At 37.8% G+C, this 18997-nt stretch overlaps 1 protein-coding gene across 1 annotated transcript; it reads left to right on the forward strand.

Moving 5' to 3' along the window:
* Positions 1 to 3670: 3670 nt before the first annotated feature.
* Positions 3671 to 18997, forward strand: muc13b (mucin 13b, cell surface associated). The gene is made up of 12 exons (XM_029119681.2): positions 3671 to 3865; positions 8538 to 8936; positions 10470 to 10592; positions 11039 to 11148; positions 11291 to 11349; positions 11463 to 11662; positions 14955 to 15089; positions 15195 to 15237; positions 15360 to 15397; positions 15531 to 15618; positions 15761 to 16019; positions 17713 to 18997. The coding sequence occupies exons 1-12, from the start codon at positions 3793 to 3795 to the stop codon at positions 17974 to 17976; spliced, it is 1791 nt and encodes a 596-aa protein (XP_028975514.2). The 5' UTR covers positions 3671 to 3792; the 3' UTR covers positions 17977 to 18997.

The following is an 18997-nucleotide window of genomic DNA, read 5'->3' on the forward strand; positions in this document are numbered from 1 at the left end:
CGCACTGCATCTGCTCCGCATCCGCGATTAAAACCTTGTCTCCGCGGCGGGTCCGTTTGGGACCCGCAAATTGATACATACATATGCCGCGGACCCGTAATGGACTCATAAAATTCCTGGTTCATCTGGCCTGTTTTCTCATTTTCAAAATCCCCTCTATTCTTGCTGTAGGATAAAATAGGATAAACTAAACCATAGGATTTCTATCACTAGGCCTAGGTTATTACAGCAATAAAGTCCTAATCTTAAATCTGCATTGCCTTGTATTTTTAACCTAACAATATTGTCAATAGGCCTAACAGAAAAGGTTCAAGTCAAGACATTAATTTATTGTACAAAAGTAATCACTACTCAATGGAAATATAAAATTGTCATTTACATTTATGGAAAGTTATAAGTTCTTCCTATTCTGTTTTTGTTAAGTAGCCTACGTTGGCTAAGCTACTTTACATTCATTTTGTGGTCAAAACCTAATTTAGTGCTTTATAGGCCTAGGTCGGTGCAGACATAAAATATTTTATCCATTAGGCTAAAACTTCAATGAAATGCACAGCTAAAATATCAGAAAATTAATAACTGGTGAACGACAAGAAGTTCAATAAAAATATTGTTTATTGCTTATTTCTCCTATTATTCTGTTTGTGTGGCTTGAGGCGGGACATGTCTCCTTGTTGCCCGATCCGCTGCCAGGTTGAACCACCTGATTGCGTGCTTGGTGACCTCTGCGTCCGTGGCTGACCGTGTCACTGTGTTTTTCCTCACAGCACCTGTAATCAAACAGACAGATATGTTTATGGTATGTGGCATCCAAAGCCAAGTATGCTTACACAATACAATATATGAGATAGGTATTAAGGAGATTAAATAAAAAAAGAAACTATAAATTATTATAAAGTTATAAAAAGGGTTGTGGTGGTTAAAATAAGAGGTGGGTAAACTATGAATTTGTGATCAGGGTAAGGTTTGCCGCACCATTCGCTATCGGATGTTTAAAAAAGACATCCAAAATGTTCAAACAATATCAGTGGTATTAAATGGTTATTTGATCAGAGCACAATTGTATGTGGATACATCAGTGTGATTGTGTAATGTTTTAAGTTTGGTAGGGTCCTACATAGATTTTATTTGGAGGTAAACTCTTAACAGATGGATAAACTCTATTTCTGACATTTGAGCGTTGGGTAAACTCCATTTACTTGCGTTTAAAATGCGGATCAGGACAGGCCTGTTCAGGGCTGTTCAATAGAATATTTGCAATAATCATGGACAATCAATAAATCTAACGGCAAGATTCATATTAAGTAAGAAAACGCACCACTCTGTCGAGCTGGGCCATTTGATGGTTCCTTTAAAAACATTTCAAATGCCTCCACTGCCTCCAATTGTTCCAGGGGAAACTGGATATTGTCCGACATCTCAACACCTGGCCCCGGGGTTGCTGTTCAGCCTGCTGCTGAGGTAGTTCACCTTTGCCACAAGCTGGTCTTGTTGCTGTTTAATGGTCTCCAGCAGGCTAAGGATGTGGACCTCAGCCGCTGTTGACACACATGAAATATAGCTAAAATGTAGTGTATAAAATATATCACGTTTCAGTGTTTATCCTCATTACTCATAATACTGACCTTAGTTATTTACAATAGTTAATGACAAAAGTTATGAAAATATGTGATGGTTGTGGGATGTTTTTCCAAAATCTGTGGCACAGAATGCCCCTATGGATTTGTCAGTTAGTGCTCACAAAACAGGGAATGGTATCAGTCATTCTTCCCCCTCGCCATGTTGGTCTGTAGGCCAGGCTTGAAGAGGGCTCCTCTGTTCGCCTCATGTTGAGGGTTGGTTCTCTCTTATTATGGTTATTGTTATATTAGAAATGCTAAATAGACTCTGATTAGCTATTTTATATTCATAATCATTATGATAATTTATTTTACACATTTTAGTAAGATCAACAAAGGCCGTCACTGGCCAGGGGCCTCGTTAGATATGTATTACAGATTTGTTCCACAAAATAGTGCATTTTTGCGCTCATTTTCAAATTTTTGATTTTGCACCAATTCTAAATTTGAAACACCTAATGTTTAAAGAACTGTACTTAGTATACTATCGACCACATGTAGAAGAAATTAATTCAATAAATAATGTTATAAATGAAAAAAAACATACTTTTTAATTTGCCTAAAGTGTCAAAATGAAAAGTTTTAGGTATGCCTCCTTCAACCCTATGTCACTTCTACAAAGATTTAATCCAAATTAATCCCAAAATGTCTCCCAATAGTGTAAAGCCTTAGTCTCTAATCAAGATGATTATTCAACGTAATAATGTACGCCTATAATGTACCTTACACCCATTTTATGATAAACCTTATTACATGGGTGACCAGACGTCCCCGATTTTCGGGGACAGTCCCCGTTTTTGGTGGCATGTCCACGGCTGGAGTTGTCCCCGGAATTGTCCCCGTTTTTAAATCTGCGTAAAAAAGAGACCGTAAAGTGAAATAATATTTTACGTGGGAAAAAAAGACTAGGTAGCAGAGCCTACCGGTTGACGTCCCAGTCGCGCTGTGCTTGTTTTTGGCCTGATCGCTATAGTATAGTAGCTTTCACTCTTCTGGTAAAAATTGCTCACGCTCGGTTTAGAGAGAACTGCTGTGGGAAACTCGGCAACATCACAACAATCGTCTTTTCGAGACAGGTTTCAGTAGTTTTAAATACTAGCTAGTGATGTTACAATGTCACAATGTATTATTATTAAATAGATAAATGATCTGCTTTGTGGTTTAAAGTAGGTTATTCTTGCTAACGTTAGCTGTGGTTAGCTAGCTACTACTGTGATCATATAATGATCATATAATATGAATGCACAATTAATTATGAGAATATTTATTTGTAGATTACAATTTTAATGATTTAACATAATAAGTATTGTGAACATATATTTTGAAATCTTCTTGGGTAACACCATAATATTGTAGCGACCTTGGTAGGGCCGCTACTCGCCCCTCCGTATGGGATAACCCTATGTCGAGCAGTGGGTGTTCCCACCTGAGGAGTCATATGTCGCAGGTTCGACACTGCCCTGCCAGACGCTACTGTTTTTTTCTGTTAGAGTGTAAATGAAGGAGAGGAGGAAAATTTGATAGGGAGATTGAAGGAGATTGAGGAGGAAAGGTAAAGATATGATTACAGAGCCAATTTATTATTACTAACAATGTTTTTCAGATAAAATACAAAAATGAGGCAAGCAATGGGTATCTGTTAACCAAAGTATTTCATCTAGTAGTGTACTATTTATTATTAAAGATTGGAGAGGAAGATGTGAGAAGGACAAATTAAGGGTATAAAATTAGTGAAGTAAGGAGCGTGTAGATGATGAGGTCGAAAGGTAAAGAGAAGGAAAGGAATAAAGAGAAGATGAGTGAACAAAAGAGGAGAAAGACTAGTCATAAATACAAAATGAACAGATATTTTGACTGGCGTAAAGTCGAATTGTGTAAATCCGTAGTCACAAACACGCATGTTCTTTTCTATCGAGAAATTAAAAGGGAAATAACACATAATACGCCTAATACGCGTTTCGAGTAATTTTATGACCATAGCGCGTCAACTGCTCAGAAATGAGGAGTGGCTAAAAAGTTAAAACGGGTGGCAGTCGACACCTGAGCTATAAGTACGCTATTCTTATAAAACAGGAAAGATCACCTTGGGACGCCAATCGTATTCATCTTTTTTAAAGTCGTTTTCGTTTTATGGGCATTGAGGAACTTTATTCTTTATTTATTTTTCTTTCTTGAGATGACTATGGTGTTCGTCGGTAAACTTATTCTCTTCTGCTGCCTGGCGGTGGCCGTTTTCGGACAATCAGAAAGTAAGTTAAACGGTGTCCTGTCTGTCCAGATGACACTTCAGCACGTGCCACATTTTGGAAAACATCCATATCATTATTTTATGTTGTAGCCTATCGAAGAAATGCATTTCAGGAGTAGTTGTTTCATGAAAGTATTTCGGCTATTATTGTTAAAACGCAACAATATAATTTCGAAGGACGAAAGCTTTATAGCAGAGAATCAACAATATTTAATATTATATGAAATGTGGAGATAATGGTATTCATAAAAACATTAGGATACTTTTTAAAAAGATCTTTCATTAGCCTAGACTTTCTTGTATTGGTTTATTTATTTTTCGATATTTATATTTATATTTATTTTTATTAATATTACATTTTATTTCAGCGCATTTCCTCACCGATGGATTTGATACATATCTATTTGATATAGTTATTTTCCAAAATTGTTTCTTGTGGAACAATATTGGAGATTAAGGAGTACTTTGAGGATTTCCCCAAAGATTTTTCTTCTGTAATTTATATCCCCCCCAGCTAGTGAACTCTTCTATTGTAAATCCATTGGCCAGTGCAAAAAAAGAGAATGCAAATATTCATTTCTGTTCTAAATGTTCCGCTACAGTGTATTCATAACTTCCTTTATACTATACAGCTCCGGAAAAAATTAAGAGGCCCCTGCAAAATTGAAAAGGAAAGTTGTGAATGAGGAACAGAAGCATTCAATTTGCAGTGGTCTCTCCATTTTAACCCTTCTGTTTCTCACTCAAAACCTTCCTTTTCAACTTTTTTGGAAAGGAAAGAAAAAGATGCAGTGGTCTTTTAATTTTTTCCAGAGCTGTATATAATCAATGACATGGTCAATACAGTACACTTTATCTTTTGTAAAGGACCAGACATTTATATAAATCTACTGGCATGGAAATATCCTGTTCGATATATTTTACAAATCCTGGTCTCGTTTGATGATGGAGGATAGCATGTTCCTTCAGATTTGCCAAGTCTCGCCATTGCTAAAACAGTTATTTGGAGGGCCTTTTCCACTGTATCCATTATGTTATCATCATAGGATCATGATTATAGTGATATTTTGTTAAAGTCTAAATATGGGCAGAGGTTGCAGATGCCACACTAATTCCATAGCAGTCTGGCTATATTTATCTCTTACTTTTGAGATGGGGTCCTTCTGGAGTCTTGCTCACCTGTGACTGCTAGCATTGAAGGCATCATTGTACTTGATGTTTATGTTTTCAATGTCAATAGATCATGCCTGACAAATGGTGCTAGCTTGACCACGCTAACACAGTTTGTTGTCTAATCAGATGGTTTATTATTACATTTTGATCCTGGCCTTTTCCACCCCATGACGCTGGTACTCCTTTTTATAAAATACGATGGCATCCCATCTGAAACAGTACGATTCTTAAATGATTGTGTCTTTGGAATGTGGAATGAAGATTAAGAATATAGATGCAAATGAAAACAGTTCTTCTCAATACTTAGAAAATCCCATCGTAAACCCCATGTTCATCATATCAGGAAATTGCATTGAATTGGTCATTAAAAAAATCTTCATTCAACTTCTGTCAAACTGGGATGTTCTGTCCTGATACAGCTTATGATACAGCTTATGATACAGCTTATGCTCACTGATCGCTCTAGTACTGAAACATGCACTGCTTGATGGGATATTTTAGGAATGTGCCCCAATCCCCCTCCCTGCTCGGGTGAGCGATGGCCCACTATCCAGCCTGGTTGTTCTGTCTCAGATGACATGACTCCATGCATTCAAATTATTTGGTTCAGGAATCATATTGTTTGTTTCAGATTCAGGTGGCTCATCAAATCAGAGTACTCTTGTGTAATTTATTCTGAACATAGTCACTGTAAGGTTCCTATATATCACTAAACTCTAACCCTAAAGTTGTGATTAGACAAATATATAGGCCTACTCAGTAACCCTTACCTGTTGGTCATGATCCCCAACAGATAAGCGTTCACAAAATAACTTGATCTTTCTTATAATGGTTTTGATAGGACATACAGATGTGTCGGTAGGATCACAATACATTCAGGGCTTAGCCCACCCGCCCCGCCTGGGGACACAGCATCAAAGTCCATGAACTCATAAATACCTAGGCTTCATATCAGGAACATTATGTTCTTGTATTAATTGGCCTATTGATTTTGATGAAATCAGATGATCTTAGCTCAGCTGATTGAAACGCATTGGTTTTATTATCACTGACCAGCAGTAAGGAAACGTATGAGGTTTTTAGATAAATTATTGACGAGGATAAACATTTGAATATCTGAGAGAGGCATTCAAAAGTTGAAATAGTTAGTTTTGTACTTGATGGGGAATAGGGCTGTGTTTAAAGCGGGACCATGCATGTGAATGTGTGTGTGGGATGGAGAGGAGTTGCTGGAGGTCAGATATCAGGTTTCAATAATGGTCTTTAAGAGACCCGTGGGATTGTGCATCCAGGTATGTCCACACAAATGAACACTTATAATCAGCTCTGTCAATGAATAACATTTTAAGACCTCACAACGGTGAGCCATCAGCTAATAAAATGTACTTTTGAAGAAATGCCTCAAAAAGGTTGTAAACGTGTCTGCCTATAAAGAGGAAAGTTCCAGATAATGTTCACCATTGACCTAGATGTCAATATACAAACTGTAATTTCCATATGTTCAGATCAAAATGCCAGAATAATAATACATTTTTGGATGGAAACATTTTTACATTTGGAGAAAGTTTTCAAAATCTGCTCTGTTTAATACAACGACATTTCATGCCTGCTGGAGTTTACTTGTGTAACCCTGGTTCTATTTACCAAGCAGCAGATAACTTCATGTGATGTTTCATTTCAAGGCCATGTCTTCGATTATCTTTTTGGCGTGTTTTGTGGGTGGTCAGTAATCATTGTATACTTTTATTATGTTACGGAAGAGGTAGAGACAGGGAAGTTCAGGTTCTTTCCCGGTTGCTAATCTACCTGTTAATACTGGTAACCAAGCAACACTTGTGCTCATAGGTTTGCATATCCTGGCAGAAATTGTGTGAATTTGGCATTGATTTTGAAAAAAAGACTGATCATGGAATATGTATGATTTATGTAAGGTTAGTGATCAAATTAAGCCATTTATTATCACATAGTTGTTTGACTTCTTTTTAAATCACAATGATAACAGAAATCACACAAATAGCCCTGATCAAAAATGTACATACTCTTGAATGTTTGGCCTTGTTACAGACACACAAGTAGACACACACAGGTGAAAATGGCAATTAAAGGTTATGTTTTGTTTTGTTTTATGATTGTGCCATTTTGTTATGACCTACAGTTGAATATGAATCCTATAAAAAAGATATGCTCACTCATGTTTTCTTTACAAATGGTACCCATCTTACCAATTTTCCAAGGGTATGCAAACTTTTGAGCACAACTGTAACTGTATTTAGCCACTCAACTCAAAGTTTGAAGTAGTTTACTTGTGTGCCTGAAAAACAGTGTCTTTGTAATCTCTCATTGTAAGGATGGGCCTTGAATAGTGGATGCTTGTTGATTGTATTACATTATCTCCTTTTTCTCTCAGAGTGATACCTCTACATATGGATTTTCCAGTGAGAGAATAGGCTTGTGGAAAGTGAAACTTTGTTCTGTACCCGGGTCCCCTGTTGTTCTCTCGGGACCAGGCTGAGCTGTATAGTTGAGGTCAAAAACCCCAAGACTCCAATAAAGACTGCTATTCTTTGCTTTCTGACTGTTGTTCTGCAGGAGTATCACCGAGAAAGGTGAATGAAAGGGTTTGGTGTTTGTGTGGCTGTTTTGTCCGTTTGTAGGGCTCAGCTTTAGTTAAACATGAACATTGGTCTTGCCAAATACAATCATCTGCATGGATGATTATATTGATTATATAAGTAACAGTGGCTTGATTTGAAGACAGACTTTCTGTGAATGGGTTCACTGAGGGCCTATTCAGACTACAACAATTGTCATGGTGAGAATTTCATTTAAATAGCAATACATTATATGGAAATACAACTTTTGATTTAAACTTGGAATGACTCCACAAAGCTCAGCAACAAGTTGAAAATGTCCACACAGCACCATGCCCTGTCAAAATACTAATTTTTGATTTACGACAACAGGGCTAGATAGTTGGCTAGCTTAGCTTTAGTTAATTATATATTTAGTTATTTTCTTGAACTGAAGTCAGATCTCAGCAGAACAATCAATCAGGCCTTAACAGTAGACGTCCAATAAATTGGCACAGCTAGAAATAACAGCTCTGTCAGAGTTCCATCTCTTTTTATGTGAGCATAATTATTGGGATATTTTGTTCAAAGGTGTTACTAATTGATCAGGTGTTTCCTGTGGCATTGATTGTTTACACTTAAAAGAGCTGTGAACGTGTAGCCTCAGTCCATCCTGTGCTTTTGCCTCTGGTGACTGTGTGTCCTATCAGAAGGCATAATTCAACATGAAGACTATGGGAGCTGTTAATGAAAGAAAAGCAAGTGATTTGGATACTAAAAGAGAAGAGCAGTCATTCATCTGTGATGATTGCAGAGTTAAATAATTGGAGATGTGCCTGTTAATCAGAAATAACAAATCTTAACCCTTACCCTAACCTCACTGGAAAAACCTCACTTATACTTTAACCATTTTTGTTCCCCCACTAACAGCGGTTCCTACAATGCAGGCTCCTTCAACAGAGACTCCTTCAACAAAGACTCCTGCAACAGAGACTCCTTCAACAAAGACTCCTGCAACAGAGACTCCTTCAACAAAGACTCCTGCAACAGAGACTCCTTCAACAAAGACTCCTGCAACAGAGACTCCTTCAACAAAGACTCCTGCAACAGAGACTCCTGCAACAGAGACTCCTGCAACAGAGACTCCTTCAACAAAGACTCCTGCAACAGAGACTCCTTCAACAGAGACTCCTGCAACAGAGACTCCTTCAACAAAGACTCCTGCAACAGAGACTCCTTCAACAAAGACTCCTGCAACAGAGACTCCTTCAACAAAGACTCCTGCAACAGAGACTCCTTCAACAAAGACTCCTGCAACAGCAAAACCAGGTAAGCTTGTTAGTCATCCAATGAATCTTCTTGATATTCTATAATAAGGAAATCTAAGTGAAGGACTAAGACAATATAAAATCTGTGTAGAATTAGTCATGAATTCTCATGGAAAGGTAGTACATGTGAACAGGAGGAAGCAGCTTTAGACTGCTGGACCACCCTGGGCCACGTCATCATCAGATATTCCATAAGCAAATAGAGGTATCTACCTTTAAACTGTACAAACAGTACTGGACAGTTATTGGCATCCTTGGTAAAGATAAGTGTCAGGGCAAAATACAATAGAAATAAAACCTTTAATTTAGGTACAATTGTTTGGCAATAAAAATAATTAATCAAAATAAGATGTCAGGACTATATTAATGGTTAAGGTCTGGTCCCTATAAGAAAACACTGTAGTGGAATAGCCCTGTCATACTAAAACCCCAGATTCCAAATAGACATTTACTTTGGTCTCATGCAGAAAGTAAAAGGGGTTCTCCAAAGGGTTCTGCCGTGGAGCATAGACAAATAACCCTTTTAAGATATTAACCCTTAAGTCCGCTGTTTTTTTGAGGCGGCTAAGAAGAGCGAATGTCTCTGACAGACTGACTGGCTAAAACCTGAAACTGTGTACAGTTATATTTAGACTGTTTCTGGCATGGAATAGTTCATCTTCAGTCTCACTAGCAATTGCTGAATTCTTATGATTATTCCTAGGAAGTTAGTAGATACTAGTAAGCCTATTACTGGCTAATAAGCTGTTAAAACGGCCTGTGCCAAAAGCAATACAGTTCATAGATGCTATTTGTGATGAAGATAAACTTAATAAGAAACATTTGTCAGTTTAACACAATCCTCAATGGAGTCTAGCGACGGCTGAAACATGTAATGCTGTGGCGTAGTGGTTAAAGACAGTGCCTCTCACGTGGAAGACCTAAGTTCGAATCTATTGATAGCAATGCCATTAATTAATTATTTCTAGTAGATTCCACAATTCTCTCGTCTTTTCACTTGATGATAAAGTTAGTTATCGTCGCCTTTATTGTTAGTTATTGTATAAATGTCATTCACAAATGAAAGAAAAAAGTATGTTGTTTTGCCATGAATGAAAATAATATGTTCTTATGCCATGTAATGAAATGGCTTTGGCAGACTCGCTAGCAATTTCTCAATTCTTATGACAATTTTTTATGACTACTAGTTAGTAGATACTGGTAAAGCTTATTGGCTAATACACTGTTAAAATGGCCAGAGGCAAATGCAATACATAGCCGCTATTTTAATGGCCAATTAACTATTAAAACGGCCAGTAGCAAAATAGGATTTGTTCAGGATAAAGACATGAAGCTATACTGATACCCAGCAAATGTACAGCTCTGTGGTGTAGTGGTTAACGGCACAGCCTTTTATGTGGGCGACCTGTGTTTGAATTTCAAAATGGCAACATTTTCTATTGCGGGCCGGCTGAACTAGGCTTGCCTGGTTCCTTGTTTTAACAAGGTTCTGTTGTGTCTATTCTAAAGATTTGTGTTTCTCCTTGATTTTAAGATGCCTGTAGTTCAAACCCATGTAAAGGTGATAGCAGCTGTCGGCCGGGCTTTGACCACACCTTCACCTGTGTCTGTCGGGTCGGCCAAATATATTTAGAGGAGAAGGGACTGTGTGAGGAAGGTGGGTATTTACTATGTACCATCCCAAGAGGTAGCAACAAAACTATTGATGTCTGATGGGTTTAGACCTATATGGCTCTTATTTATTAGGAGACAGGAGAGCTACATCATCTGCAGTTAAATGTTAGGCAATTATTATTGTACTATTAATTGTTAATGAATCACCGATGTCAGCGATTATAGTAAATCTAATTTATTTGCACTATTTTTGTCAGTGTTTTCACAACACAGGATGCCTTATGCCTCTTGCTAGACAGTTTTTATAAATGTGCCCTTAACTGACTTGCCTGGTTAAATAAAGTTTCAGTATTTCATAATAGCTATCTACTGAATATGCATAGTTTTGGATGTCATGTAGCATCTTCTTGGTCCTCTAACAGGAATTATTATTGGTTATGTCAGTTTCTACTACAACATGTACAACTATGGGTTTATTCTCCTTTTCAGCCAAGGTCTTCCCTGGATCTCTGACCCTGGCCACGTTGAACTTTGATGAAAACATGAGAGACCCGGCGTCTAAAGAATTCTTTGAAACAGCTTCAAAGATCACTACTGCGGTAAAATAATTATTTCTATACTGTATATATGTCTGACAGACCTCTGCACATTCTGTCAGCTAATCTTTAATCTTTCGATTTTCATATTTTTTTTAAACAAATTACATTGCAATGATCTTGCATTTTTCTGCCCAAAATACAGATGAAACAGGTTTTACAGAACAGAAAAGGCTATTTAGAATCCATAGTGTTGACGCTTAGGTTGGTTTAAATATTTTAACTTTGGCCCCATTTTCAATATAAAACAATAATATTACATACCAATGAAGGTACATTACTGCAATTTTTACTTTCTTACTTAATTTCTCTCCTAGGCCAGTGAGCGAGGATGAGGCTCGTACCATGTGGAAACTTAAGAACACTGTTGTGAAAGCAAACCTGGAGAACATATTTAAGCCCACCACTGATGAAACTGAAAACAAGATCAACCAAGTGATAAAAGATGCTATCCAAGAGTGTAATTCCCCGGGTGGTGCTTGTTTAGATCCTGACCTGACAGGTGCACAATACCAAGGTATGTAACCAAAGAATAAACATTAACTTTATTACCTATTCTTGTCTCTTGATGTACAATGACTGGTTAAATCTTTTAAGCTTCCTTAGCTAAAATTACTCAAGGTGAAGATTGAGAGTGTCCTGCTGCAGGGGAGATTCACAATTACATTGTCCCATGATTTTGTCATGAACTATTTGTAGTGCTTAAATATTTCTGTGAAACATACTTATCAGCCTTAAACACAAATATTTGGACACTGACACAATTTTCATCTTTTTGGCTCCATATGCCACCACAATATATTTGAAATGAAACAACCAAGATGCAATTGAAATGCAGACTTTCAGCTATAATTCAGGGGGTTGAACAAAAATATCGTATGAAACGTTTTGGAAATGCAACCATTTTCATACACAGTCCCTTTATATCAGGGACTCAAATGTAATTGGACAAATTAACACAATCATAAATAAAATGTTAATTTTTAATACTTTGTTGAGAATTCTTTGCAGTCAATGACTTCTTGAAGTCTGGAATGCTGTCCAAATGCTGGGTTTCGTCGTTTGTGATGATTTGCTAGGCATTTGCAATGTCAGCTGTCTTCCATTGTTTGACAAAACATTCTGCCTTAAGTTTTGTCTTCAACAAGTGAAATGTTTGCTCGATCGGGTGGAGATCATGTGATTGACTTGGCCATTGCAGAATAATCCACTTAATTACCTAAAAAAAACCCTGGGTTGCTTTCACATAATGTTTTGGGTCATTGTCTATCTGTAAAGTGAAGCACCGTCCAATCAACTTTGCTGAATGTAACTGATTCTGAGCTGACAATATTCTTCTATACACTTCAGAATTCATCCGGCTGCTTCTGTCTTCTGTCACATTATTAATAAACACGTGTGAACCAGTGCCGTTGGAAGCCATGCATGCAATTGCAAAACACTGCCTTGCAGATGATGTGGTATGCTTTGGGTCATGTGCTGTTCCAAGCCTTCTCCATACCTTTTTCTTACTATCGTTCTGGTACAGGTTGATCTAGTTTAATCTGTCCAAAGAATGCTGTTCCAGAATTGGGGTGGCATTTAGTTGTTTTTTGGTAAAGTCTAATCTGGCCTTTCTATTCTTGAAGCTTACGAATAGTTTCCACCATATGGTGAACTGTCTGTATTTGCTCTCGTGAAGTCTTCTCTTTATGATAGACTTGGATAATGAGATGCCTACCACCTGAAGAGTGTTCTTCACTTGGCTAGATGTTGTGTTGGCTGGAGGGGTTTTTCTTTACCATGGAAAGGGTCCTACGATCATCCACCACTATTGTCTTCTGTGGACATCCAGGCCTTTTTGTGTTCCTGCTATCTCTCTGAGAGATTTTCTTTGCAGCCTACGGATGGACATCCTTACCTCCTTATTTTACCTACTTATTTGATGAAATAACGAAGGAATAGCCCACACCTGTCCATGAAACAGCTTTTGAGTCAACTGTCCAATTACTTTTGGTCCTTTGAAAAAGAGGGGGCTGCATATTAAAGAGCTGTAATTCCGCCACCCTTCTTCCAATTTGGATGTGAAACAGACAGTTTAAAGTCACTGCATGCAAGTCCAAGTCAAGTCTCAAGTCACTGCATGCAAGTCCAAGTCAAGTCTCAAGTCACGGCATGCAAGTCCAAGTCCAGTCTCAAGTCTTTTAAGCACTAAAGGCTATAGTTATAGTCTATTTGTCCAAAGCAAGTCCTTTCAACTTAAGATGCACTTTTTGGGGATGACAGTTATTTTATGGCCTATTTTAAATCTGTAGTTGATGATCAAGTACATTAATACTTAATTGCAACATTTAATGTATTATGGCAAACATGCATTTTATGTTTAATTGAAGTATGATCACGTTGAGGCTGAGGCCAGCCTATTCTGTCTGCCAATTGTCATATTGTCTTACTATTTTACATGGGTTAGCCATGAGCTAACAGCTCTTTGTGTTCATTAGGGTTATATGTGTTAGCTAGTTATTAGCTACTGTAACTAACTAGCTGGCAAAGATTAGAAACAGTCCCAATTCTTGACAGCGAGCTAACATTAGGCTTCTCACTGCATGTAAAAAATATTTGTTGCTAAATGCTATTACGAGTGGAACAGATGCACTGTCGCTAACATTACCCTGGTTTTTTTCAACTTTAATTGCTTGAGCTATCAGACCAGAACTTAGACGGAAGGCAAGTTTTTTCCTTAGTTTTTGCTATTCTACATTTACCTTCCAAGGCACGAGTCCAATGACTACAAGTCCAAGTCAAGTTTCAAGTCTTTTGAACAGATCACACTTAAGTCACAAGTCAATTTATTGGTGACTTAAGTGCGACTTGAGTCCAAGTCTGTGACTTGAGTCATGAACTCTGATGCGAATACTCTGAAATTAAAGCTGAGAGACAGCACTTTAAGCCCATATTCATTATTTAACTGTAACTTGAATATATTTTGGTAAACAGCCAAAGTAACAAAACTTGTGTCAATGTCCAATTATATCAAGACCTAACTGTACCTCTTAATGTAAAATGTTGAAAATGAAATGATCTTTAAGTCCATTATTTGCGGCTAAAAGGGATACAGCTCATGTCAAAGTGACTTCATATTGTCGCTCTGGACTCAAGACTTTAACCAATATTTAAGCTAGTTAGCTAACCCATGTTGTATTAAGTGATCCTGTCTATAGCTAGTAACACCAGACAAGAGCCAGGCAAAATGTGTCAACTGTGTTTTTTGTACACCAGAAACATTGTGCAGCAGCTGTATTACTATTTTGCTAGAGGTCAGTGATAGAATCTTAACAGTCAATAGCCAATATCATGTGTGACTGCTAGAGCATTTATATGGTGTTATCTTTCAATTAAATTATGACGTTAAATTATAACAACTTTAATGTCTACATATTAAGGAAAAGCAAACAATTAGTTCTATCAAAACAGAATAACTCTGAGAATAATTTTAACTTGAGTGGACATTTATGCGGTGATAGCAGAAGCCGTGACGTTAGGTATTCAACAGATAATGCCGTTACTACTGTTGCTAAATCTGATATTTCACAGCTGAGCTAAAATGGAAACCTGTAACTCTGCAGGAGCAACAACTTTGTTGAACAACCCAGAGCACAAGCGACAATACTTAGGCACTGTTGTGTGATGCTTAACTCTTTTCCGTAACACTTTAAGGACAAAGTATACTTCCTGTTCTGTCATATCGTGCAATTGATGGAATTCAACATGTTTGCCTCAAGCGCAGCTCTGTATGGAGGTAATTAGTGCAATCTTCACTGTGTCTACAGAATATCCCCTGTGCGCTAAGATTCCAAATCATTGTGAGGAGAAGTCAGCTTTGTGTGACTCTACAAGTGGTATTGCTATGTGTACCTGTCTGCCTGGTTACATAAAAACAATCTACTCTAACAGATCATGCAAAGGTGAGTTGCATCGATTGTCCCGCTTACAACAGATTCTGATGGGTTTGTGCATAAGAGTGTTAATATAATACATTGGGAAAGACTTACTTTCATCTCTGTCTTCAGCTTGTGAGAGCGGGAAGAAAGCAGTTGATGCTCAGTGTGTTGAGTAAGTACTTAATAATGTTTATCTTTTTGCATGAAAACGATGCAGCTTTCAACTAGAAGACAGACAATATCTTATTGGTTTGTGTGCAAAAATATAATTTCCCAAAAAAATTCCTCTTTCAGTTGCTCATTTGGTTATTCGGGATTTAACTGTGATGAATGTAAGTTTATTGAACAATTGCTCTTTTAATTTGATGTTAGGCATGTATTCTTTTAGCGTTTCCTGTCATTGTTAAACTAAGTTTCATGGCATTTGCATTAAAATAAAAATTGGTTTATACTCTGTCTCTGCAGCATGGAAGTTAATACTGGTGATTGTTGGCACTATTCTCAGTGCCCTGCTTCTCATCACACTTATCCTGCTGGCATTTGGTGCATGCAAGTGAGTAACACACACACACACACACAACCAATTTCACACCATACTGTTTAAATCACCAAAAATAATATGAGATGTATAAGCCCATTTTATTCACCACTCTTCTGTGATTTTCTTTATCTGCTGCCCTTTGTTTTTTCATCAGAACAAATAAGAAAAGCTCCTCCCAGAAGTCCTCCGGTCACGCCGAGGTTCCGGCCTACACCAGCCCTTACCCTTCCAAGGATGTCAGGGCACTGGGCTCCACCAATGGCGGGGCAGTCAATGCCAGTTCAGGTGTTGCTGGCTTTCCCAAGATCCCCCGTGCCATGTCCAACAGCAACAGCTGGGACCGTGGCAGCAACCTGGAGATGACTGAGAGCGGCAGCCGACAGGCTCTGGTACCCAGGGCAGGGAACGGAGGGGTAAGAACCAAGGGAGGGAAGGGGAAGGAGAAGAGGTGAAAGTAGGTAAGGAAAGAGTAAAAACATATAGCTGTTCTTAGGCACTATGTATCACAGAGGGCCTGGACACAGTGCTTAGCCTTTTTATATTGGCAATGTACCACTGGTTACCAACGCAAATAGAACATCAAGTTATGCTTGTCAAACCAGTGGTATACAGTCTCATATACAATGGCTATCAGCCAATCAGCACTCAGGATTCAATGCACCTAGTTTACAAATATGTATATATCAGTGCGCCAGCATATATCTTATGTCTGTCCAATCATGGCATTCTTAAAAATGAAGTCTTTACTTGGATGTTACAGAGACCCCCTTAACAGAAGTCCATAAAGGTCAGTTTATCTTTGCTTTCAGAAAGTACATTCATGAAATACTGTATGTAATGGAATTTCCCCCAAATAATGTGAGAAAATATTTATGGGTTCTGTGTTTCCATAAAATATGAATGTACCTCTTGTACCCCCTCCTATTGATGACATCAAAAGTGAACAATAGGAATAATCCTAAGTCTCTTAATATATTAAGTGAATATGCAGAATCAAAATGTGGTCTTAGTAAAGATCTTCTGCATTTAAAAATATTTGTGCAAAATATACAATTCTTCTATTGTTTTTTAATGGACTGCGTAAGCAGAGCTGGCCTAGAAGAGCGAATGTTTCTTACTGACTGAGTGAGTGAGTGACTGACTACCTCTTGTTAAATAGCGTAGTGGTTAGAGACACGGACTACGGAAAACAGAAACCACATTCTGACTCCCATCACTGTCAAATCACATCATGCCTTAGGATTTGTTCAGGAAAGACAAACACTTCGCTGGCTACACGATTCTCTCGTCTTTTCACTTGACGAAAAAGTCAGTTATCGTCACCTGTATTGATAGTTATTGTATCAATGTCATTCACAAATTGCTAATTAGCTGTTAAAACGACTATTGGCAAAAGAGTGTTTGTTCAGGATAGACAAAAACTTTGCTGGTTACAACCTTCAGTAGCTATATTATAGGAAGCCTAAAATGAAACTGTTTACTGTTATATTGCGACTATTTCTGGTGGATTTTAAAATGATGTTTGACGAAACAGTCCTTTATCGTCACCTATATTGATACCATATCAATATCATTCACGAAAGGCTAATAAGCTGTTTAAACGGCCAGCGGCAAAAGCCATACAGTTAATAGATGCTATTTGTGGTGGAAGTAAAGGTAATAAGAAACGTTACTCAGTTTAACATAATGCTTAATGGTGTCTAATGAAATATTCAAACTTGGCGTGATGTTAATGCGTGACAAAATTATATATCATGTCAATAAAAGGCTATACCGACACCCAGCAAATGTATAGCTCTGTGGCGTAGTGGTTAAAGATGCAGCCTTTCACACTGGCGACCTGGGTTAGAATATTGGGAGGGCAAATTATAAATGTTTTTATTGCGGGCCGGCTGAACTAGGCTTGCCTAGTTTCTTGTTATGAGAAACTTTTCTTATGTATTAAGACAATCTCAGTAAGTGCAGCAGATTCAACAATAATATGACCTAATGACCTAATATGAAATATATAATATGACCTGTCTAGTTTTGCCTGCTGGGTAAAGACCAAGACCCATCTCCATATTTCTGGGTAGTATTAGCTAGAGACGTTGTTTTGTTTTTTAGATGGGTGGTTACCAGAACCCTGACAATACACGGAACATCAACACCAGGAATCCCTACCAGAGCGGGGGACAGAGCAACAATCCCTACCAGAGCGGGGGACAGAGCAACAATCCCTACCAGAGCGGGGGACTGAGCACCAGTCCCTACCAGAGCGGAGGACAGGACAACAACCCTTATCTGAGTCGAAGCCAAGACAACATGCAGTACCAGAGCAGAGGCCAGGATAACCCATACTTTACAAATGACAATGGAAGAAGATACTAAAGACCCACTGTAACAGTTACTACCAAAATGTAAAGGCTTGGAAGTCAGAAAGCAACAACCATGGTTTTGAATAGTTCAGCTGGTGATTCCTCCCCATGTTTGGTTTTATGCAATGTCTGTATCCAGCTGTCTCCAAGTTTTTTTTTAAGTTGCAGTGTCCACGCTGTCCTTGTATGCAAGCACCTAAAATTAAATACATTAATTGGAATTAATTTAAATACATTTTATATTGTACTGACCTACAAAGGCAAAATCGGAAATTAATATATATGATTTAGTATACATAGATAGAAATGTCTTGCACTTCTTTCCATTTTCAGATCAATTGGCTTATATCAGGAAAGATAATACCCAATTCATTGGATATAACAGGATTAAAAAAAAAATCATGACCCTCTCCCACCTCAGATAGGTGCCACAATGTGGTTGTGAATTAGAGGATTCACCCCCTTAAGCAATTTGGGTAAGTTGGTGGAAAGGCACTTTATCAATCCAATTTATCATGACCCTTATAATGGTAGATAAAGGCTGAACCTTATTTCATCTGAAACCTGACACAAATCTTCATTGCAAGATGTCATGACACAAAAACTCATGTTTTTGTGTGAGATTGGATCTCTTGTCCAATTTTCATCTTCCTTATATGGTTTTGTCATTCTAGGTGTTTTTTATTTATGAATGTATGTCTGAATTACATTTGAACAAGGGCTGGAACCCAGATTTAGTGTTGCCAGAGGAATTTGTATGTGTGGTTCACACTTATCTGTTTCACCACTCGCTCGTTTATGAATTTGCTAACATTCAATCATGGTTTTGAAGTGACATTTTGATTAAGCAAAAAGGCATGATGGGGTGAAGTATATGGCCAATTTCCCATTCCTAGCTTTCAGCCAGTCGGCATTCAGGGTTTGAACCATCCGGTTTACAATCATGAGTAATGCTTTGTATTCCTAATGTGGCATCGTAATACATATTGTAATGTAATTGTTGTCAAATTTAAATAAACATGTCTATTGTTTTG

This window comes from Esox lucius, chromosome 5 (genome assembly GCF_011004845.1).
Source record: "Esox lucius isolate fEsoLuc1 chromosome 5, fEsoLuc1.pri, whole genome shotgun sequence".
Lineage (NCBI taxonomy): Eukaryota > Metazoa > Chordata > Actinopteri > Esociformes > Esocidae > Esox > Esox lucius.